The sequence below is a fragment of the Sylvia atricapilla genome, chromosome 2 (assembly GCF_009819655.1).
Source record: "Sylvia atricapilla isolate bSylAtr1 chromosome 2, bSylAtr1.pri, whole genome shotgun sequence".
NCBI classification, from domain to species: Eukaryota; Metazoa; Chordata; class Aves; order Passeriformes; family Sylviidae; genus Sylvia; species Sylvia atricapilla.
Genome location: NC_089141.1, coordinates 66,094,726 through 66,119,469, shown reverse-complemented (window position 1 = coordinate 66,119,469; position 24,744 = coordinate 66,094,726). Strand labels below are relative to the sequence as shown.

At 35.6% G+C, this 24,744-nt stretch overlaps 1 protein-coding gene across 16 annotated transcripts in view; it reads left to right on the top strand.

Moving 5' to 3' along the window:
* Positions 1-24,744, top strand: part of MYCBP2 (MYC binding protein 2) — a 174,257-nt gene that overhangs the window by 131,176 nt on the left and 18,337 nt on the right. For 13 of the 16 annotated variants that reach the window (XM_066313401.1, XM_066313405.1, XM_066313400.1 and 10 more), the window contains 12 exons: positions 1,523-1,648; positions 4,968-5,129; positions 14,545-16,188; positions 17,058-17,227; positions 17,627-17,871; positions 18,542-18,709; positions 20,360-20,517; positions 20,933-21,132; positions 21,411-21,560; positions 22,739-22,899; positions 23,503-23,659; positions 24,274-24,498. In XM_066313401.1, the coding sequence (XP_066169498.1) occupies positions 1,523-1,648; positions 4,968-5,129; positions 14,545-16,188; positions 17,058-17,227; positions 17,627-17,871; positions 18,542-18,709; positions 20,360-20,517; positions 20,933-21,132; positions 21,411-21,560; positions 22,739-22,899; positions 23,503-23,659; positions 24,274-24,498 (3,566 nt within the window). The remainder of the gene's footprint in view (positions 1-1,522; positions 1,649-4,967; positions 5,130-14,544; positions 16,189-17,057; positions 17,228-17,626; positions 17,872-18,541; positions 18,710-20,359; positions 20,518-20,932; positions 21,133-21,410; positions 21,561-22,738; positions 22,900-23,502; positions 23,660-24,273; positions 24,499-24,744) is intronic. The other 3 variants (XM_066313411.1, XM_066313407.1, XM_066313406.1) reach the window with 1 other exon arrangement.

The following is a 24,744-nucleotide window of genomic DNA, read 5'->3' as shown; positions in this document are numbered from 1 at the left end:
CAAAACAGTTCATAGAAATACCATCTTAGAAGCTTAGAAGCTGATACAAATCCCGTGCCTCAATATACCAGTTTTTAACCTTTTTTACATGAGTTTCTTTTTACAGGTAGGGTGGAGTTGGATGTCTCTTGTGCACCTAGCTAAAGCAGTTGAAGCAGTTAGCAGTGCAATTATTGGGATTTTTCAACCTGTTCTAGGTTCCTAGTCCACCTGAGTGCCATGTAAAACTTTATGCACTCGAGCCTTGAAGATTATTTTAAACTGATGGCTTTTATTTGCCATGAAATTATCTAGAAAAAAATCTGGCTAGAGCTCCTGCAGATCCTTATTATTTCTCTCTAGTAAAATCATTGAAACCTGATGGGCCAGTCTTCACTACCTTGTACACTCCAGGTCCGCTCCAGATTTCCAAATGTCTATTTTTTTTATCCATGAATAGCACTGTCTTTCACATTACATTCGTATTTTCATTATTTAATAAAATTGTCATTAAATTCCCATAAAAAGGTAGGATTTCTGTCAGATACAAGGCAAAAGTCTGAATAGCTAGGTCTGTATCCAGTTAAAATACTACAGTAAGATCTAGAGTAGCTTCTGATTGAAAGCGTTCTAGACCCTTTCTTTTATAAACTGACTTTGCATTCCTGGCTTTCTCCCTAGTAATTTTTTTAACTTGCATATGTTATGTTAAGTTTGTATTCTGAAATGAAGTTTTGTCCTGAAGTGCAGTTTTTTTAAAATTACTTTTTGAGGAGTTGTGATTTGGTTTATTTATTTAATCTATGTTAATTTTAGTGCATTGACAAGAAAGAAATTTTTTTTTTCAATGTGCCAGCTCACACTTTCAATGTGGCATTTGGGATATTTCTTCTGAATGCTTTCTTATATATTGTCATTTGGAATGGTATTCTTGACCACATTAAGGCAGTAATTTCTCTGTAAATCTAAATAGTCAAATGGATTCTGTCTCATTTATTTTAGTTCTACTGTAGTTTTGAATATTATGAAATACTCCAGGTTGGTTTGGATTGGAGGTTGTGTGTTAGTGTCGTACAGAAATCAAAATTACAATACTGGTTTACAGATACAAATGAATCTGTCAGCAAAAGATACCTTGTCTCCCATGAACTATTGGGGTAGCCACAATTCAATGTTGTTTGGCTCTAGTTTGCCACTCTGAAAACTGTCCTTTCTTCGTCTTGAAGGTTTATCTTCAGATTCAAAGGGATTTAAACAGTTGCTTAGTGATGTTACTGGCAAAAAACAAGTGTCAAATAATGGCATAGCTGGCAACAACTCAGTCGAACAAAAAACCGTCTACATGGTATTAAGTCCTCTGTCTTTATATTTTTAGAGCATGAGTTCTGAGGAACCGATGTGGGGTTTTTTTGGAGAGAATTTAGTCGAGAGGAAGAGTGCTATCAGTGGAAATAAATATCACTCTTTTGCTTTGTGACTCATCTTTCTAATGTAAATCTGTTACTAAAAGGTCTAACTCAGAAGTGATGTGGTTTTTTTACAGAGCAAGTCCTTCTAGATCAAAATGTGCAGACTCCTCCCCCAAGTCCTTTTTCAATACAAGCTTTCAGTAAGGGGACAAGCTGTAGTAATGGACAAGGGTTTGATTATGGCCTTGGAAATAACAAAGGTATGTTTTTACACTCATATTTTTAAAAAACTATGTTTATCTTAACTCTGCTTATTTTATTACTCATTTTCTGCTTTATTAGGCACCACAGGTCCTCTCCAAAGCAGTAGTATAACGAATTGCAAAGTGTTAAAACTGCTTTGTTCTCTGCTTTAGTTTTACTCAGTCTAAGTATTCTGTATAAAAAGGATCAACGAAGATTTGGAATTTAGGTGTGAATTTCTGCAGTGGTAGGCACAAAACTGAAATGCTGAAATGAAAAATACATGTAAAACAAGATTAGAAGACTATTTGATTTAGAAAGCACGTGTTTTTAAAATTCCAGAAACATGTCTCTTGACAATTTTTAAGTGCCTTTAATGGATTGACAAGATAAAGCTTGCCATTTAAAATGTGCTGTGAAATTAAAAAAAGAAATTGTAAAACTGAAGTTACCTTTCAGTCACATGGGTACCAGTTACAACTGCTATCTTTTGCTGATATAAAATAATTGTTTCTTTTCATCATGGTTTATTTTGCTGGCACATATATAAAAGCCATCAAAATAAAATCAATCTGCATGCCTTCTGTTCATTTCTTGATTAGTTCTAGCAGATTTAATAACACAGAAGGGACTTTGCTTGAGGCAGAGATTCTTGAGAAATATTCCTGAAACATGGAGCTCTGTCATTGTATTCTTATACTGCTATAGTCTAAGTTGCTACAAATAGGGGCCTAAGGTGTGCTGCGTGGTTTCTAGCACCAGCATGTATTTCTTCATTGTGTCCTAAATAAAATAACTAAAAACTTCTTTTAAAGGAGAGAAGATTAGGAAAATAATTATTCCTAAATAGTCTAGTCCATTAATGTCACAGAAGGAAATAGTTTTATATTCTTTTAAATTGGTTTACTGTGTAGAGAGTGGTTCGTACTTGTCCATGCATTGTTACAGGACCAAGGCTAGATAAGTTTAGGCATTTTCATTTTGTTTTATACGGCCTTTAAGCCTTCTTTTCCCAGTTCATCCATACGCATTTCAGAGTAATGGAATCACAGAAGTGGAAGTGTCTAAGATGTGAGGCAGTATTACAGCTTCTCTCTCAATGTCAGCTGTTTGATAGTGCAGAGGTATTATCTTCTTTTTTCTGCAGAAACACATTAAGACAACAGTTTTTTTCTATGTTGTCCTAAGATAAAATCTTAGAGATTGATATACTATGTTAACTGGCATCCTGATTTCTGAAGACATTGTGATTTGCTCTTTACTGTATCTTAAGCAGTTTCTAAGGTGGTGTTTTGGGATAATACAGCTGCAAAATGTTTGGAAGCTACTCCTGGCATTGAATTCCATTCTGTTTTGTATGCATTGTTTTCTCAACATACCCTCAAGCTGTGATGTTTAGTGTGAATGAACAACTCATCTACATGGCTTCATTCAATCTGTGTACTGTATTTCCTTCTGAATTGCCCCAGAGTGGAGAGCTGTTGGCAACTACATTGAAAGAATAATGGTCTTACTTTCCCAAAAACCAGAATTCTTCACCTGTACCTTTACTTTATATGCAGTCTTTCTGTATTTTCAGGTCTAAGAAGCTTTGAGTTTTATGAAAAATTAAAAATGGAAAGCACAGGCATGATCTCTTAGGGGGATTTCTGAAGGAAGCACTTCTTTTGGAGGGGCTTATTTATTAAAAGGACTTCTATAGGAATTGCCCTAGTTTTGATGAAAATTCAGTCCCATCCAAGAGTGTTTCAAATGACTGATGAAATATAAAGATCCCTGTAATAAGTGTGTAGTTTTACAGTAGGTAACAGTTTCCTACTGTAAAACTGCCAATTTTAGGTTTACAGTATTACCTGCATGAAAGAAGACTTGCCTCCCACAAAGAATCTCATTTAGCTGTGTCTTCTCTCTTCCAGCTTTCTATGTTAAAGGCAGGTTTTTAATATTTCTCGTGATTGGCCCTATTCACCTCCCTATTTGATTGCTGTGGGCAGATGACTTTCAATGTCTTCTCAGATATTCTTCCCTTTAAAATAATTACTCATTTTAGGAATTAGGAATGTTGCATTTAAGAATAATAGTTTGTCAGACATGTAAATCACAGAATGGCTGGTGTTGGACAGGACCTTAGAGATCACCTGGGTCCAAACCCCCTTAGACCAGGTTGTTCAATCACTTCTAGGTTTTTAAGGTAGGAATGATTGCTGCTGAAGTACAGATTCCAGTAGTTTTTAGGTATGCTACTTCCAAAACAGGGAAATAAAATTGATTCACTGATTCCTGTAGATGATTATTTAGAAGGGCGTTCCAGCTATCTTCTCGTATTTTTCTCTTCTTATTTTTTAACCCAGAATATCAAGAAAATAAATTTAATTTAGAGTTCTTAGGTAATACTGGGTATGGTACATCTGCTGGTCTTTTTCTAATTCCTTAGAAAGACAATTGATATTAATCCAAAAATTTTGTAAATTCTGTGTTAGCTACTAAATTTTTTTACTAGGTTTTCTACAGTGCTGTCAAAATTATAGGAATTTGCAGAATAAAGTGATATTGTTAGGATTTGTCCTGGTGATGGTTCAAATCTGAGATTCTCTCAAATTTTGTGCCTCCTACCTCATATTGCTAAGTATACTTCAAGTTACAACATGGTGTGGCCTTTTTACTGAGGCGTCATGTATTTCTAATGCTCACATTAAGTTTTTTGAAAATTGGCATTCAGAAATTAAAACTCTTGTTTTTAACATGCTAGTTTGTTGAAGGCCTTTGTTAGCCTCTCAGCAAATGTAGGCAGTTCTTCAGAAAACCAGTTCCAGTTCTTAAGCTGTACTTACGGATTTTTAAAATCACCTTCAATCTGACCTTGAAAAACAGCATGACAGAATACTTCTAAAAATATTTGCAAAAATGAGCAAATATTTACCAACCTGTTGGCACAGAAATACATTTGCCAAACCCTAATTACATGTTAGCTTTCCCTTCTCATCAGTTTTTCTAATGTTTTTTCTGCATGTACTGTTGCATGTGTGTATTATTGTAAATGCTAGGGATTTTTTTTCCTTTGGCTGCTCTTCATTTTTTAGCAAGGCAAATATAAATCTCTATCTTGAAATGTTTAAAATAATTGCAGTAATAGCCACGATCCTTAAAAACAGTAGTTTTATTGCCATGCATGGAGTGAGATTTTTATGTTTAGCCACAACCAGAGTTGTGTGTGGCTAAATGACATTTACGAGCTTTGTCTATTATCATCATTTAAACTTTGAGTACCATTTTACTCTGCCTTTCTGGAGAATGACAGGTAACAGGTTGTAGTATTGACTGTTTTGCCCACTACAGGTGACCAACTGAGTGCCATACTGAATTCCATTCAGTCACGGCCAAATCTCCCAGCTCCTTCCATCTTTGATCAAGCTGCAAAACCTCCCTCTTCCCTTGTCCACAGTCCATTTGTGTTCGGACAGCCCCTTTCCTTCCAGCAGCCTCAGCCACAGCTTCAGAGTAAGTTTGTCAGCCTTACCTGCCTCATCAGTCCATTTTCTGCAGCTTTGACATTGCTGTTCTCAGTTGCTTGCCAGCTACTGCTCATCCCACAGTGCACCTTTCTGGTTTTGTTTTTTTAAGTTTTTCATGATTCAGAAGCATGTGAGGTAATGCTCCCAAAGAAGTATACTTGTTCAACTTTAATTTTTATATTGACAATATTTTGGGTTTGTATGTATAACTTAACTTAAATATTTCATATAGTACAAAATGTTGATAATCCTGTTAACATCAAAAATGCACTGCAGTAAGTATATAGGTATTAACTTTTCTTACTTGCTATATTTCGAGTTTTGTCATTGCTTCTAACTTTAGGGATGTAACTGGACAGTGGGAATAACTTGGCACTACTCATAAGAAATGTTGTGTTTGTTTTCTGTTGGGTGCTCATAGGATTGGCATGGTAAAAAAAGTTTGCTCGTTGAGGTGAATACCAGCTAACCTGATTACTGATGGGAGGACAGGAAACCGTTTTGATTAACGAAAACAAAAAGCTCAGCATTCAGGACAGCTGATACTGCACTGATTTCTCTCTTACATGCAGAACAGTTACAGCACAGGTCACAGGAATACTAGTTTATCCCTGTCTCCACAAACTGCCTCTCTGAGGTGTCTCAGCTCTTTCTTGTCGGACCCTGTCAGTCAGTTCAGTGTCTGTGTACGTGCGGTCCTGCATCTCTCCAGCTCAGCTTATTGAACTGACCGTGAAGTCCTGCACGTGAGAACTAGATTAAGATTTCTACTTCACTTTTACAATAAGATTTTTAATAATATTTCTAATTTGCTTTTGCAAGGACTGTCAGAAATATTTTGACAGCAATCTTCTGTAGTTTTGGTGGACTTATTCTGCTTTCAGGATGTCGGTGTTATTTCAAACTACTCAGATAAAACAGCTGATTGCCAGTGGCACCAGCACACCCTCATTAAGAAATTGTTAAATATTTATTCATTCCCATCACTTTTAGGTTTTTCTTCTATTCTTCAGAGATGTAAAATCAGTTACTCAGCTTTGCTTCAAAAATAACCCTAATTGTCTTATTTCAAATTCCAGATGATTTTTCCTTTAGCATTTAGACCTATGTTGTATTGAAAGATTTTTTCCTTTAGCATTGTAGACCTGTGTTGTTGCTTTTGAAAACAAAAGCATCATTTTTGACTGCCCAACAAGATCTTGCTAAAGGGATTTCTTTGTCCAAGATGTGTAGATAACTGTATTCAGTAAGCTACATCCATGTTTTGTGTTTTCATAAAGATCCAGTTCAAATAGAGGTGCCTTTTTTTTTTTTTTTTTTTTTTTTTTTTTTTTTGTGAGGTGGTGGGGAGCACTGGCGGTCTACCAAATAAAAAATTGATGATACAAGAAAATTTGTTCAAATTTGTGTCTGATTTGGTATCTTAGCTTAATATAAGGTCTCAACTAATTTGGTTATTTACCCTCCCAGAAGGGCAAAAATTGTCACCCTGAACTGGTGTACTGGTTCACTGAATGATTTGATACAAGGACTATTTTTTTTAAACAGTTTATTATCCAGTGTCAGGTTTGATGCACATAAAGGAGAGAAATACTAATATTTTTGTTTTCACAAAATTTGAGTAATATAGGAGAAGATTTCTGTTTAAACTTCCTTAGACTTTTATGAACTTGTTCATCTTCCATGTTCTTTGCAAGTTCATCCAAATTCAACATATGACAGGGATGCCAGTAAGACTGCATCCATATACTTGTTCATTTAATAGTTTTGTGCAGTTATATTAGAAGTATAACAAACTAACTAAGTATGCAATTTTAATTATTTCTAAATCACTTTATAGCCTTCTGTTACCAAATGTGTAATTAAAAGTTAAATCCATTAAACAATGTATCTTGAGTCCATAGCAAGTCAATTGAATTGCCTTAGACATGATTAGTTTTACTTTCCAATTATGTACTCCATCCTTAAGTGCTTCCTGCAGTAGCACTTTTAAAATCTGAAAAGTTAGATTTTAAAATTAAAGTTAATATTTACAGCAAATATGCTCTTATATTAAATAGACTAATGATAGTCTAATAGTCAAAAGAAGTTGTGCCAGCCTAGATTTCCCTGTCTGCAGAGGTTATATACTAAATACCAGTCTTGACTGCAAGTCAGCCTAAATAGTTCAGTCTGTTTACATTTTCTGTTGTTCCTCAGATCTCTGTACTCCTGGGGAGAAATTTGGTTTGAAAACATAATTCTGAGGAAAGCTAGGATCCTGCTGAATGCCCTCTAGAACTATTTCCTTGATTTGATTTTTATAATAGGAAGGAAAATCTTGATCTGATAAAAACATACTTTGTGCTGGTTTTCTTCAGAGGTGTTTGTAGGTAGGTGATTTTTTGGGGGATTTTTCTGTCCTTGAGGTTTGGTTTGCAAATTCGCATAAGAAGGAAGGAACCTTTTATCCTTCAACACACACAGTGTCAGGGTGTTTATGGGTTTGGGTTTTTTTTGTTTCTTTGTTTTGGGTTGGTTGGTTGGTTGGGGGTTTTTTTTTGTTGTTTTTTTTTTTTTTTTTCCTCAGAAATACTACAGTTTCGGACAGTTACCTCTTGGCATATGATTCTTGAAGAATTAGAAAGTATCTCTGTTACTCTTTTCTCATCATAAATAGGTAAAACCAAAGAATTACATCAAATATATATTTGTGTTATATCAAAGAATTTGTTGCAGAAGGGATATTAGAAAAAACAAAAGGGAAACACTTTTACTCAGTTTTGTGTTACTTGCTAGAGCTCTATGAAGGGCTAATTGTTCTGTCCTGCTTAATTCCTTTGCTAATTTTCAGACGTAGTTATACTAGAAATTGTTTTCTTTTTCACAAAGACAGACAAAATTAAGGTACTCTTGCCATTTGTTTTAATTCTTTGTCAGTCTTACATCCAACCAAAAGTTAAAAAAAGGTAGAAGAGCTGGCAAAACCTACTTGGAGTACAAGAATATTTTTATTGACTTGGAGCCTTAGCAAGAATTTTTTATGTATGTTTCTTCCTTGGATATTTGACCAAAACAGGCTGTAATTGCTGCAGCCTGCTTATGCTTGCTTCTGAGAAGCTTGTAAGATCAGTAACAGACTTGCTTGTGACTGCTAACTCCCATAGCCACAAGATTATTACTGGTTGCTTGGTTTATTTGTTAATGAACTTTGTTAAGAGCATGGAAGACTCAAATTTCTGTTTGAGTTCTGAGTGTTGGGGAAGTGTGGAAGCCTAGAGGGTCATGGAAGATCTTATTTCTCAACCTTCAGTAATATATGCTAGGTCATAAATCTCCTTAGGTGTGGCAAGTGTGGGTAAGAGGATCTTGACATGCTGTCCAGCATCAGTTACCAAAATTGGATGATCAGCTGTTGAGCTCTGAAGTTAAGGAGGGAAGTATGAGACTGCAGTCACCACTGTTAGACCTTTATGCCATGTGTCCTAACGGCTGAGTTGATACTGCAAATAAGGAATGGATTTCTGGGCTAAAAAGATTTGGACCTCTGTGACTTGTGATATGTTAACCATCTTCCAGTGCAGCCCTGGCAGCTTGCTTGAGGTACTGCTTCCTGGTCAGGCAGAAGCTGCAGTGCTGAACTGCTGTTCAATACAGTGTCCTGTCAGGCTGCTTTCTTTCCAATCCATGCTGCAGTGCTGCAGTCCAACCATCCATTTTCAGCTCCTGCCATTCTTGTCAGGAGTTCCTTGATACATCCCTGCAGTATTTTGTGATCAGTTTATTTTTGGTTTTGTTCTTTTCCCATTTAGGTGCTGGTGAAATAGATTTAGAAAGAGGGGGCACAAAAGACCAGCACACATGTGGAGCACATAACATATGCTTCTTGGTAGTGTTTCAATAAACTGAAGGGAGAGAATCTTTTCAACCAGGCATGGTGATCTCCTCTGTGTGTGACTTAATCATCACTTAAACCAATGACAACTGGTCTAATTGTTTTTTCAGATGCTGCACATTGCCAAGGGGCCTTGGGGGGCTAGTATGGTAAAGGTTGGAGGAAGAGGACAAAGTGTCAGCTGTCTTTTTAGAACTAATTTCCTCATATCACATCTTCAAAAGTTGTAGTTATAAATTAGAAAAGCATAGATTTTTTTCCTATCTTTCCAGCACAGGAATGCTTTTTTCAGTTAATAAACTTATGTGGCTCGTTTTGATGTTCCAAACCACACCACTGATACGGAATTTTGCTAATATTTTTCTCAGGATACCATATTTCAGCTTTTGCTTCAATTCATTCACTCATACACCTACTTTAACCATAATAAATAACTTTTTTCTTTTTTAATATTCAAGCTTTTTTTCAACTTCAGTGCATTATTTTATTAGTGAAAAAATAATGTCTAAAAAAGTCCTAGTCCTACTGTCAGTTTGACATTTGGCATTTTCAGGAGGTGAAAAAAGATACATTGATTGCTTGAGGGAATTCAGCAAACAGTTGTATTGTAGTTTCCATGTCAATAAAAGTTAGTGAAAGAAGAATACATTGGTTTTAAGAGACATCCATTGCTGAGGCAGCACAGCAGAGGCAAGTTAGTGCTTTCCTTCATCATGATGCAGAAAAGCAGTGGCATTTCAGAAGAAACGTGAACTTAACTCCATTTTCCAGTGACATTTTATGTTATTGTTACAGGGTTTGTTTAAAGAAGGCTCACTTGTACCAGTTAGTGGTATGTCTTGCTTCCTAGGTTTCCTCAGAGGAAGTAGGCACAGCTGTTAAAAGACTGCATCCTGCCATAGAAATTGAATTGCTTCTTATGTCTCCATATTGGGTAACTTTTCAAGCTGGAGCTGTTTCCATATTGAAGGAAAGGGCATGACTAAAGGCACCCTGTCACATTTGGATGCCTCATGAATGTGCCTTGCCTTCCTTGTATTTCCAGTCTTTGAGGATATTTCAGAAGGGAGTCCTGATCAAAATGTTGGTCCTTGAGGCTGTCCAGTTATCCTGGATATACATAAATTATCATACTCTTGGACCCACTGTCTCCTTGAAATGATTTTATAGTAGTAGTGCATCATTCAGCTCTAGATTACAACACTCTAAAATGTAAGTATTCTCAGACACAGAGTGAAAGAATGAAGTATAAATGTGCATTAATGAAAGTGGATTTAGTAAAGATTTTCCTTTAATTATTCATTTAGTGGGATGCTAGTTTATCAAATTGACATTTTTAGGTTTGCTGCTACTGCTGTTTTGTGCTCCTAGTGTTTATTTGCCTTTTACCTTTAAAAATTGATGGAGTGACATCCTCCTACTCAGAAGCTATATGGTTATTATTGGATCTCTCCAAATCATTTGTACTTATCAAAAGTAGGTAATACTAGTGTTAAATCTATGTTAATACAGTGTTGAGAAATTAAGGATTAGTTTCTTTTTTAAAATAATTAAATTCCTACTTCAAATGTATGAACACCTTCTCCTTGTAGAGTTTCTAGAACCATAGCTTGTTGCATAAGATAGTAGTCTTGGTGAGTTGATGTGTGCAAGTTAGTAAATGTATTATGAGAACAAAAAGATGTCTTCAGTAGTGTAGGAATTGAAATTACTTATTTTCAACACAACTGCCTTTTACTTCATTTGTACAAAAGGGAGTATCTAAAAGAGAGTGTCTTCTAACATACACATTCTCATTACAATTATTACTTCAGTAAGAGTTTTACTTTTCTTTTTTCCTGAAGGAGGGAATAGACATTAGAGTTAGAACTAAAACCAGGAAAAGATAGAAAAAATAGAAAAATAAAATGACAGATTGAAACAAAAAGTCCTTATTTTTCTCCAAGTTTCATTTTTGTAGAGCTGTACTTCTAACAGATTTGATGTCAGTAGACTCTACTGAAATCATCATGGATGACATCACAATGTTTCTTCAGTCAAAATTATTTTAAGAGCTGATACTTTTTTTTCATGTACTGTTGACACTCCTCTACTGCTTGTTATGTCATGTACTGAGGAACTCATCATTACATAAGTGAAGTTCATCAAAACATTACCTTATTGAGATGCAACCCCTTTTGAAAATGGAGAGTTTTGATGTGTTTAATATATTTTTTAATCCATTACAGTGATTACCAAGACTCCACCGCAAATAATTAGATGTTCTCTAACTTCCATGAAAGAGTGTGTAAATTGATCATCTGGACAGTTATATTGAAGCTATAAATAATTAATTTCTGAATTTACAGATGAAATGTTAACATTTCAAACTCAGGTTCAGTTCAAAACTAGACACTGCTGATGTTTATGATAAACCATGAATCTCATATATTACTAATATAGAAACTAATATTGGAATTGCAGCATTTTTAGATCAAGGAAGCTGGTCTACGTTCTACTACAAACTACTGTCTGTCATTTGAAACTAATATAGGAATCTAAACACTGAATTCAGAATCCATAACAAGGAAGATGCTTATCATTTGAAATGCTTGTTTTTATCTTTGCTGCTTTTCCATTGAATCTGTGCTGCTTCTGTGCAACTGTTTTCCACTGTAGAAACTTCATCCTGCTGCCTTGCTTCTCGTGAGCGTATTTACAAAACTAGTGATGTAGCTGGGCCTGCCTCTGCTATTTCATCTCTCTCTCACAAACTGAAGGGTGGGTATGCATGCCAACGTAGCAAGGTTATTCAGATTATTTTACCTGCAAAATGTTTTGGGTTTGTTTGGTTTGGTCTTTTTTTTTCCCTCTTCCATTCATTTTCATTTAATTCACGTAATAAAATAATGTTTTGAAAGTGAATGTTCAAGTTTGGTATTTGCTGGGAGTTCATCTGATGTGAGCATTCTGCGTTGCCTTCCTGAGTTGCAGCTGCTCCAGGATACACAACCTAGCTGTCTCTGCTTTGTAAAATGGAAAGTGATTGATAGTCTAATTACACCTCTTTCAATCAATAGGCAAAAGAAGTATATAAGAAGAAACAGGAAATAAAATCTGGGAATTTTTTTTTTTTCTTACAGACAAAGCACCTTGCTATTTTATGTGGTTTTTCATTTGGGAGATTTTAATTTTTTTGTGCTGACACTCTGGAATGCTACTTAGGATTATTTATATGTGCAAATCCAAACCTTTATTCTTTTCAAAAACAAAATACTTTTGTTGTTGGAAGCCATTGTTAGGCTATATCTTTCATAAGCAGTTTTACTCTGGAATGTTTTCCTCATCTGTATTTGCTAATCATGCATGTACTTTAAATTTGATGCTTTGCTGAGTGGCTCAAAGTGTTCTATGTCCTCTAAAATGATGGTCATCTTTTCACTTCTTTTTTTTCCCCTCTTTATGAGGCATTCTGTAAAAGTTTCCATCTAAAGTATTTTCTCATCTGGCAGACTGAGAAAAATGTGTATAAAAGTAATTCCAATTTGCATTTCAGAATTTATCTTGTCACAAAATAAGCATCTCAAAATAGCTCATCAGTAAAGCTGGTGAATGACTAAGCTGGAATGGTTGAAATGCGTGAACTGATATTTCTGAAACTTTTTGTTTGTTTGTTTGTTTTAGCAAGAACAGTCATTTTATAAACCACAATGTACCGTGTTATTTCTTGCCTTCCTATTCTACCTCCCCCCCAAGTGAAGAGCAGTTATAGAACTTGTAAAAATAAAGACAGATTAGACTCTCATATTTGATTAGAATGGTAAATACTTGAGATTGTCTCATTAGAGTCCACTGCTTACATTTGATGTATTATTCCTGAATATAGACACAATATTTCTTCTCTGCTCAGAGAAGTATAAACTTCTGCCATGTCTCTGGAAGGCAGGAGAGTACCCTGACTTTCAGGCTTGTTAAATACTCAAATATAATTAATCACCTTCACTTTTTCCTGTTGTTGTTAATTTTATTGTAAGGTATATTTAAATATGGAAATAGCAAATAAATTAGTTTTTTATGACCTGAGGAAGCATCTTGGTTGCTAAATTTTGCTCAAAATCTTTCTTGGTTTTTGGTTGTTGTTTTTTTTTTAATACTGTGACAGATAATAGTAGGAGAAAATACATCTGTATATTTTCTAGCATAGGGGTAAGGGTTGGTGATTGAGAACTGCATGAAGTTATTTCAGATCCCATAACACATAAGAAAGTAGATGCTGATTTCACATCTTCTAATACTAAAGGTACTATATAAAAGATGGCTGTCTATCCTGTTCCCATTAGAAATCAAGGCTTAAATTTGCAAATATTCTCTGATTAATTGAAATTTCTTTTTTTAACAAATATTTGCTTTCCAAAAAATATGACCAGACAAGTGCAAATAACCTTTTAATATCTAGAAAGGTAAAATATCCCTAAGTACTGTATCCAAATTCTCCTGGCCTTACTAGGGAAACACTTCTTGTGCTTGATTAATGAAAACCCATTCAAATCAAAAGGATTTAACTCTGCATTCAAGATTTTGCTGTGTAAGGATTTATGGAGAATCAGCTGTATTAACTGCTGCATTGCATGCCAGTAATTCCCATGTTGCTTGGATTAATTTTCAAAATACAATTCTACAAGAGAGACTTGATTCACAGAGGTATCAGAAGCAGATTGCCTTAATCAGCTACTTTCTGCATATAATTGTTTTGTATGTACTTTTACTAAGCTACCTGTAGTTCTTACAGCTCTTATAGTCTTACAGTTCTGTAGATTAATACGTGTACAAATTCAGTGTGCATAGGAACAATAAATTAGTGTATCAGGATTAGAGAATGTCATAGACCAGACCTGGCCATTTAACTTAGCAGCTGAAAAAGTGTGTTTTGTAAGGGGAGTTTTAAGTGTTTTGGTAGCAGAACATTGGGTAGATTGTGGACTTTAAAAAGTAGATGCCATAGATTATTGATTTAAGTAGTTTTGGTCATATTTGCAAGCCTCTTGCCCAATTTGCCTTACTAAGAGTATTTACTTCCTACAATTCCTGACTTTTGAACATTAAAGAAAATAAAGCTGGCAATACATTTGATCTTTATGCAAGTCTCATGTTGCAGTCAGCCTGTGACATGTTGAAATAGATAAATAGTCCCTGGTTTCTGTTGCAACTGTGGTAAAGTTAGTTAACTCCTGGAATTTTACCTAAGGATGTAAACTGTGCTTCTTTTACTAGTGGTTTGTAGAAAGAGTGAAGTGTGCCTTTTGATACCTCCACAGTGGTGTTTTCTCTGCAAAAACTTCCTAAAACTTGTTTCTGTGTATCTTTGGGAAATTAAATGTATCAGATATGTTCTAGGGGGAAAAAGATCCCTTCATGTTTCCTTTCATTTTGATGTGAACAGAAGCATGTGTTTGATCTTTATCTTATGTTCAGGTCTTTAGTCCTTGTTTTGGGCTATTAAAGGTGTCACTGTCAGCATGTAACAATTCAATTATGAAATATTACACAGGTGACCGAATGAATTTCACAGGAGCTGCTCGACCCATTTCTCCAGCAGGAAAATCAGACATGTCATCAAAGCACAGAGCGGACTGCAGGTCACCCAAGCTGGATGTGCGAATGAACAGAGCTGCTGCTGAGCAGAAGAAGCCCAGAAATACCGATGGCTTGTCAGCCAGTGAGTGTCTGATGCTGAAATCAGACGCTGCAAAGTTGCGCTCAGACTCGCACAGCAGGTCCTTGTCACCAAATCATAACACTTTGCAGACACTAAAAACTGATGGAAGAACAACTCCTGGTCTGAGAGCTGAATCTCCAGGGCCAGGAACCCGGTCGTCATCTCCAAAGACAAAGACACTTACAGGCATTAGATCTGGTGCTAGTTCTCCACGATCCTCATCACCCCATGACAAAACTCTACCTCAGAAAGCTTCATCCCCTGTAAAAACCAAGCTTGATCCTCCTCGAGAACGCTCCAAATCAGATTCTTACACGTTAGATCCAGACACCCTTCGCAAAAAGAAAGTGCCACTAACAGAACCCTTAAGGGGGAGGTCCACTTCGCCCAAACCAAAAATTATTACAAAAGATGGAAAACCTGCACCAGAAACTGAAAATAGAGCTCCTTCCCCTCATGTCGTACAAGAAAATCTTCACAGTGAGGTAGTTGAAGTCTGTACTTCGAGTACTTTAAAGACTGATAGCATTACAGATACCACCTGTGATGACAATACCGAATTCAGAAGTCTGGACGATGCTTCTAATAAAGTTCATTTCAGCATTGGAAAAGCACCACTGAAGGATGAGCAAGACATGAGAGCATCTCCAAAAGTGAGCCGTAAATGTGCTGGCAGGCACACAAGACCCAAAAAGGAAAAATCCAACTTCCTTTTCAAAGGAGATGGATCAAAGCCCATAGAGCCTGCCAAGCAAGCCATGTCACCTTCTGTTGCAGAATGTGCTCGAGCCGTATTTGCCGCATTTCTTTGGCATGAAGGAATAGTTCACGATGCCATGGCATGCTCATCCTTTTTGAAGTTTAATCCAGAACTGTCCAAAGAGCATGCACCCATACGAAGCAGTCTTACTCAACAACCAGCAGAGGAAAAAGAAACCAAGTTGAAAAATAGACATTCATTGGAAATATCATCTGCTCTTAACATGTTCAACATCTCACCTCATGGACCAGATATCTCTAAAATGGGTAGCATCAACAAAAACAAAGTCCTCTCAATGTTAAAAGAACCACCTCTGCATGAAAAGTGTGAGGATGGAAAAACTGAAACTACCTCCTTTGAAACATCTAGTCATCACACAATGAAATCCAAGTCTCCTCTTCCATTAACACTGCAGCACTTAGTAGCTTTCTGGGAAGATATTTCTTTAGCAACTATTAAAGCAGCTTCCCAAAACATGATTTTTCCAAGTCCTGGTTCTTGTGCAGTGTTAAAGAAGAAGGAAAGTGACAAAGATAACAAGAAAGCCAAAAAGGAGAAAAAGAAAAAAGAAAAGGTTGAGGCTAGGCCACGGGGAAATCTTTTTGGTGAGATGGCTCAGCTTGCAGTGGGAGGACCTGAAAAAGACACCATCTGCGAGCTGTGTGGAGAGTCCCATCCATATCCAGTGACTTACCACATGCGACAAGCTCATCCAGGTAAGACTTAGTATTTTTAATTCCCATGTCCATCCATAAAGTTTATTTCACACACATATTTTGGTGTTAGTTACTGTTATAATAATGTATAATTTATCCTTTCTATTACATACATTAAATTAAAAGTTACACTTGCATACAAATTATTTGCACATCTTCATGTATAATTGTAAGTAGTTATGGATCTGAAGTTTCAAAGTTGTTTGAAACAAGGTCAGAATAATGCTCTGACTTTACAGTACCTCTTCAGAAATATGCCATGTTTTACACTGGAGGATTTGAAACTGCTGAAAAAATTGGAAAAAAAAAAAAAAGGGTCTATATTGACAGAAGTTTTACTGTTCTACTAGTAGGTCAAGACTAGAAAACGTGTCTGCTTTGTCAGTACTAGGTGTCAGTGACTTAATGTTTTTGTTGTACTTGTTGGTATGTACTTTCTTTTAGGTCAGTGTGAATCTTTCTGAGGAACTTTTTGCAATCAGCAAAAGAATATCCTTCATTCCCTCTTAAGCTTTGTTAGCTAGGAGGCAAGATTTTTATGTTTGTTAAATTACAGTTACTGTTGACTAACTTAAAATACTGACCTTACCATAACTTATCTGTCTGAATAGGGAGCTGTTCATGCTTTGGACAAGTTTTTTATAAAAACTTGAGGACTACAGTGCATTAGTATTCTTTGGGCACTGGTGGGACATATGGACAAGAACCTTGTTTTGTAACCAATTCAGACATACAGAAAAGCAGAAATTTAAGCCAGGAATAGACAAGCATCTTCCTCTCTCTCCTCTTCATTCCTCTTTTACAGCAATGAACAATAGAATAAGAATCCTGCTTTTGAAATAACTTGCTCTCACTTTTCCCTGATGTAGGCTGTGGCCGCTATGCCGGTGGCCAAGGTTACAACAGCATTGGGCACTTCTGTGGAGGATGGGCTGGAAATTGTGGCGATGGTGGAATTGGAGGGAGCACGTGGTATTTGGTGTGCGATCGATGCAGAGAAAAGTATCTCCGTGAAAAGCAAGCAGCAGCAAGAGAGAAGGTATCTTCAGCTCATGTGTTTACCTTTCTGTCTGCTTAATAGTGCTATGTTTTTAATGGGAATAGTGCAAAAAGTGTTTTTCTTGCACTGGCCTTCAAGGACTAATTTCAAAATCTTGCTTAAAGTATGCAAATATATTGATGGATGATATTAATGGTGCTAATTTAACTTTATTTTTTAAACTAAACTTTTTGAAACTTTTTGCATGCAAAATTAATCCTAAGGCAAATGTCAAAACTACCAGCTGTTCATTAAATGTTTGCAAAGGTAGGAAAGTAATGGAGATGTTTTGTTATAGAAGGTGTTTTACAGCAGGTAGAATTAAGCAGCTGTATTATGAGCTAGTTTGTCAGATTTTCCGGTGGTGAATATAATTATGTCTTATTTAAATTTATCCAGATTAAACAATCTAGGAGAAAACCAATGCAAGTTAAGACACCTCGTGCCTTGCCAACGATGGAAGCTCATCAAGTGATTAAAGCAAATGCACTGTATTTACTGTCCCTGAGTAGTGCTGCTGAGCCCAGTATCCTCTGCTATAACCCTGCAAAAGCATTCCAATCTCAACTTCCAAGTCTCAAAGAAGGAATTTCTGAAGACTTTCCCATTAAGATGCCATGTCTCTACCTGCAGACATTAGCAAGGTAATTAGAGGAAGTGTATGAAGTGTACACTCATCTGTGTAGAGTATTGGATAAAAATGTTTATGTAAACTAAACTAAAACATACATAGAAAAGGACCTGTTTTCCTAATTCTTCATGGTGTTTTGTTCTTCTGTTTTGATGCATGATCTTGTTCAATTTTTTAGATTGTATCCTAGAGTCAAATATACCCTCAGTAGCTTTCATATGCTAAGTATTTTATAACAGTTCGGTTTCTGTCCAAAGAGTTCCAAATATCCCAAGGAGTTTAACTTAGTAGCACACATATGTGCTACTTTTTTCTCTTCACAGTTAAAAATAGTAAAAAGGAAACCAGAAGACTTGGGTTTTCTTGGTAAATCTAAGTAAATTGCACTGTAGTGTCTCATGCTTATTTTGGGTAGATGTTTGGACCTAAAATACATTCTAGAAAAACCTATGAAAATACTAGAAGATAGAAAAGGGTGATGATCCCTACTACCTGTTGGTTGAGAATGCCAGTGTATCTTCCATGAACACTTTGAAGTCACAACCAGCTTAAAAGCATTAATAGGTGAAGAGTAAGTGAATAGCATTGGCTTACGAAGTGTATTCGAAAACAGCTTTTGTGTATGCGTGTGTTTCAGCAATTTTTAGCCTTTAATCCTAATTTAAAAATCTCATTTGGTGTAGGCATCATCATGAAAATTTTGTTGGGTACCAGGATGACAACCTCTTCCAGGACGAGATGAGATACCTGCGCTCAACTTCAGTACCTGCGCCGTACATCTCCGTTACTCCTGACGCAAGCCCTAATGTCTTTGAAGAGCCAGAGAGTAACATGAAATCTATGCCCCCAAGGTACTACCTTGTACTTCTAGGAACTACATACAAATGTTAAAGCAGTAGCATAACATTAATTCTTTAAAAAAAATAATAAATTGTTGCAGTTAAGATGCCAAAGTATCAGATCAGTCTCTGAAATGGCAGCAATAAATGCCAAAAGCATAAGAAGCTGTAGTTAGGAAATTTTCAGTGAATCATAGCATATCAGGTATATTTTCAACTGTTAGCAGTGGAATATGTTTGGATATGCAAGTACACAAGGAATATACAAATCAGAACTGAAACTTTTTACTGTACTTCAAACCAATTACTTCTCTTTAGAAAGATCCTGGGTTTACAACTCAAATACAAAAAATACTTGTTCAGGTGATAAGGACTCTTAGCATACAGAGAAATTTATCCATAACCTTTACTTCCCACCTGCTTATTTCCCCATACAGAACTAAAGAAGTGATCTAAAGATCAATAATCCAAGTACTGTAACTGTTGCAAACTCCTTGAAAATGTAGCAGATTTTTTTGACTGTATGTCTGTTGTTTACCACAACTGATTGAGTGCAGATAAATGGCCTTGTTGAAAGGAAGTAGCTGTTGTTCTCCTTTCAGGATTTAATTCTGAAGGCAAGTTTGAACAGGAGCAAATTTCATTACCCTACACTTTTCAAAGCAGATGTTGTTGCTTTGTTCTGTGGGACATACAAATGTCACTGAAGAAATGACAGTACTGTCTAGGACCAAGAGTGCTGGATGGTTTCTGCCAGGTTAAGCCGCTTTCTTGTCTTGTTAAGTGTACTGTGATCTAATTCAAGCAAGTATAAAAAGTTTTGTTTCACCAGGGAAAAAATGGCTCTTACTATTAATAGTAGTCCAGAATCTACTTAAATGCTTAGTGTTTTCAGATGTCAGTGATTCCTCACGGCGAGGATGTAATGAAGAGAAAATTTGCTTTTAATCTGTTTTTATTTCAGTTTGTTGTATTTCATACTGACTGCACAAATAGTTTATTGGAATACTACAATCTATAATGTAGTCTTTTCAGAAATAGAACTTTTCTAACAAAACTCCTTAAGAGTGCATCGTATTGGTATATTCCTTTATTAAAACTGTGGACATCATGGTCTCCTGAGGCCTATAGGGACAGCATAAGCTGGGAGTCCTTCTGCAGACTGTAAGAAGTCCACTGAAGGTAAGGAGTAAAACATGTCAGAGGTATAGCCATAGCAATTCAAATTTGACTTTAAGGCTGTTGATGTTAGAAATTATTACTTCACATAAAGTTCCAAATTTCAGTTGGCTTGCGTATTAAAAATTCACTTCATAGATGTTTTCACATGCATTCTCAGGAGAAGTTTGGTCTGAAACTTCAATTTGGGCATGATCTGAATGTTTGTATCCCTCTAAAAGCAGTACCTAAATTCTTGGAACTCATGTCCATCATTACATTTGTTTATAAAGCACTTGCATGATTCTTCACCATTTGTAATTCTAATATGTGTTCCTTCTTTTCCAGCATTTAAACAGTTATTAGGTACATAAGACAAAGTTTCATGCAGTAGTAACATTATGATTATGAAATGCATGTATCCTTATTAATTATTGGTGTATAATTCAGATATACTCCATATATTTGTTTAATGGGTGTATTACTTCACTGATTTCTTCATAGTTTGGAAACCAGTCCAATCACAGATACAGATCTTGCAAAGCGCACAGTCTTTCAAAGATCATATTCAGTTGTTGCATCAGAGTATGACAAACAGCACTCGATTTTGCCAGCACGTGTCAAGGCAATCCCCAGGAGACGAGTCAACAGTGGAGATGCGGGTAAGAGCACAGATACTGGAAATAGGGGAGAATGATTCAAGGATTTGCAGTTCTTGGAAACTGTAGACAAATATATTTTTTATAAATACATGTAGTGACTTTTTAGTTATAAAACAAAATAATAGTAAATATTAGGGTTTTGCTAATTGGCACAGAATTAGGATTAAATTGGATTAGGATTTGCTGTAATTCTAAAATTTGTGGTGAATCCTCTGTGCCTGATTTAAAAGTAAAGGTGGTATTTTCTTTCTCAGTTAAAGCATCATTTTTCCATATTGTTGTTTTAATGCAGCTTTCTCTCAGAAAAAAAAAAATCAATTCTGAAAGTGTTTTATTGCTTTTCATTTTTACTGTGCCTATAAAATTGAAATGCACAAGGAATCTAATGTATGCATATTTTTATGCTTTTGAATAGAAGTGGGGTCCTCTCTCCTGAGACATCCATCTCCTGAACTTTCTCGGTTAATCTCCGCCCACAGCTCTCTTTCCAAAGGAGAGAGAAATTTCCAGTGGCCAGTATTGGCATTTGTAATCCAGCATCATGATCTGGAAGGACTTGAAATAGCAATGAAACAAGCCTTACGGAAATCTGCTTGCCGAGTCTTTGCCATGGAGGTATTTATGTCCTGATGGCTCTTGTATGATTAAAATAAGGTGGTCGTAAATTCTGTCTTGGATTTCTTTTAAGATTATGCTACATTCCCTGTAATATGGTTGTCATTTTAAATAAACTGATTTAGTTACAGAGCAGTAATGTCTTACTTGAAGACCTTTGCATTATTATTTGCCTGTCCAAATCATCAATGCACTTCCTTACATAAATGCTTTAGGAAATGGTTTTGCTCCAGGTTTGCTTAACCAGTTGGTAACTCCTTCTGTGTAATTTGTTTTAGGCCTTCAACTGGCTTCTTTGTAATGTCATTCAAACAACCTCTCTTCATGATATCTTATGGCATTTTGTGGCTTCCCTGACTCCTGCACCTGTAGAGCCTGAAGAAGAAGAGGATGAAGAAAATAAATCAAACAAAGAAAATGCAGAACAAGTAAGTGAGGTTCTGCTGATTTTGTAGGCAAATTAAAAATACTTCCATGTGAAGAAAATAAATGCTTAATTGTCCCTCTGTGAAACAAAATCTTAAATTGTAGTTGAATTCATGTTGTAGACATAGATTACTTTTTCTTCTCAATCATCACTTTCTATGTGCTGATGAATCATGAGGTCTTCTAAAGCATTATTTTTTAGTATTCACGGGAAATAAGAAAGCAAACAAAGCACAAACACATGGTTAATCCATTTTAAAAAAATAACCATTTGCTTCTTATTCCTCCTTTGCCTTGAGAGAAAATATTTTTCAGAGAATCTTCGTGGTTTGATTTACTATGTCTTAATGTTCTAAGAAAAGTCCATAGTTAATTATAACAGTGCCTAGTTAATTTACATACTGTTGTGTATGTGTATATATCTGAATAATTAAATAAGTAATTGAATGTGCACAAAGTATACATAGTTTAGTGATATAAGAAAAATCTATAGTTCTGAAAACGTAGCATGCAAAATGATATAGTGTAATATATCTTTCAAAAGATAGCTTCATACAACCTCTTCTAGGTTTAGCTCTGATTTAAAACATTATCATGTCCACAATGAATAGCTAAAAAAAAAAAAAAACAACACATGCTAGTGCTGTCAAAAGTCAGGATAGGCTTTATCACTTCAAATCTAATCCAGTTTTGAAGTTAATTGTTCTGAAATTAGTCTTTTCAGCTGTGTAACCTGGTACACTGCTTTTCTGATAATGACACAACTAAGAATTAGTATTTTCACAGCTCTAATGAAATGCAGCAACTGATAACATTAGTTTAGTTACCAAGTTTGCTATGTCTGGATTTTGCTGCTCAGATAGAGTTGGTTTCAACTGCTGGAATATGTTATTTATTTCTGGTTTGTTTCTTTTGTTTTCAAATTATTGCAGCGTAATGCTTCACATCTTTAAATCATGAGAAATACGTGGCAGTATACAATATACTTCCCAAATTCCCACTTCGAGGCTCATGTGTAACTTACTGTAAAAACTCTCAAATTGTCTGCCAAGAACTGTGTCAAGTTCACATTCATTGTAAGATTGTTGCAGTTATTCTTAAATAGCAGAAATGCTTTTGTTAACTTAACCTTTTGTCTCAGAATGTCTGTTAGTAAGAAACAAATTGCTTTGCTCTATAGGAAAAAGACACACGAGTGTGTGAACACCCTCTGTCAGATATAGTGATTGCTGGGGAAGCTGCTCACCCTTTACCCCACACTTTTCATCGCCTTCTTCAGACAATCTCTGATCTTATGATGTCTCTTCCCAGTGGTAGTGCATTACAGCAAATGGCCTTAAGGTAAGCACAGATCAAAATTCTTGAAAAGGCTGGAAATATTGTCGAGTTCCAGCTTAAAAGATTTTGCAATGTAAATAGGATGCTTGAAAACTTTGTGCGAGAAGGAGCACATCCATCCTTACCACTCAAGAAAAGATACATAGAAGACACTGAAGTGTTTATACCTATAAATAGTGGTATAAAAGACTTTGTAAAGAGGGAAGTGCTTGCTTTTAAATTCTGTACTGTGTCTACTATGAAAAAGAAAACACCTTACAGAATAATGCGCTAGGATCTGTGTGTATGTGCATGGTAGTGTAGTACCCTTTGCTCAGGAATCTGTCACCTGGATAGTGCCTTTAAACTTGGAGATTTTTTTCTGTGCATTGTCTCAAAGACACAAAATTAATACTAATGGTTGCATTAACTATTAAAATTCTAATAAAAGTTTATTACTGCTTTCTTCAAAATGGTACACTGGAAACACTTGAGATCCTGCAAAATTTGAAGTTAAATATTTATAGAAAATACTTTGAGAAGCAAAAATGTAATTAATAGTTTCATGGGTAAGTTAGGTCTTTTGCCAACATTCAAAATTTCAGTGTCAACTAAATGTGTTTTCAGGTGCTGGAGTCTTAAATTCAAACAATCTGATCACCAGTTCCTGCACCAGAGCAATGTTTTTCATCATATCAACAATATTTTGTCGAAATCTGATGATGGAGATAGTGAAGAGAGTTTCAGTATCAGCGTTCAGTCTGGTTTTGAAGTCATGAATCAGGCAAGTATTACAGCTCTGGCTCAGAAGCAAAGATCATTTGTCAACAGTCTGTACTTGATATGATGATTCTCTTTAAACTAAAATATTTCTTATTGCAATGTCTTATTTCCTTGAACATATCTAATTTTGAGATCTTGTCCCTGCTGTTTAGGCTTTTGTATTTAGCTTTAGGTTCAAATATTGGCCCTTAGCCTGTGTATCACTCAAACCTAAATTTCAGAGTAGTGCTTGTCAGTGCTTGTTTGCAAGTGAAGTTTTTGGGGAATGTCATGGGGTTGGTTAACTTTTTAAATATTGTGTACTTCCAGTTCTTCTTTGCTTACATCTTTTTCCTTCTGTTGTTCCAAGGGGCATGAATTAATACTTCTGTTTAATATTTTTGAAGTGTTTTCTTCCATTTACTAATATATATTTTGGCATTTTCTAATATATTAAGCTCTTAGCTGTTAGTGTTTCCTTCAGTTTAAAGGACTGAATAATTTCAATCACTGGAGGACAAATTTCTTGGAGAACACATTTGTCAAAACAGAAATGTGTTGTTTTAATAATTTTAAATCATGCCTGTATTTGGACTTGCTCTCAAGTATTTTAAAAATTTCCATTTGTTTTCACAGGAACTGTGTATAGTAGTTTGTCTGAAAGACCTAACCAGTATTGTTGACATTAAAACATCGAGCCGACCTGCCATGATTGGTAGTTTAACAGATGGGTCTACAGAAACATTCTGGGAGTCAGGAGATGAGGACAAAAACAAAACCAAAAACATCACAATTAACTGTGTAAAAGGAATCAATGCACGTTATGTTTGTGTTCATGTAGACAATTCCAGAGATCTTGGGGTAAGAGGAAAATAAAACTCTCTCTCATTGAAGGTGCATAGTCCGAGCTGTATGTGTTTATTCATCATGGAGCACTGTTTTCTTTGTCAGCTGGTAATTCTAATTCAGAAGTTCATGTTTCAAAGTAAAGATTCAAGGTCCTGTGATTTAGAAAGCAGGAACTGTTATGATCAGGCCAGTCTGCCTGAATGTGTAGTCACATGAAACTGAAACTGGGGAACTTAATTCTTAGTGGCATGTTCTATT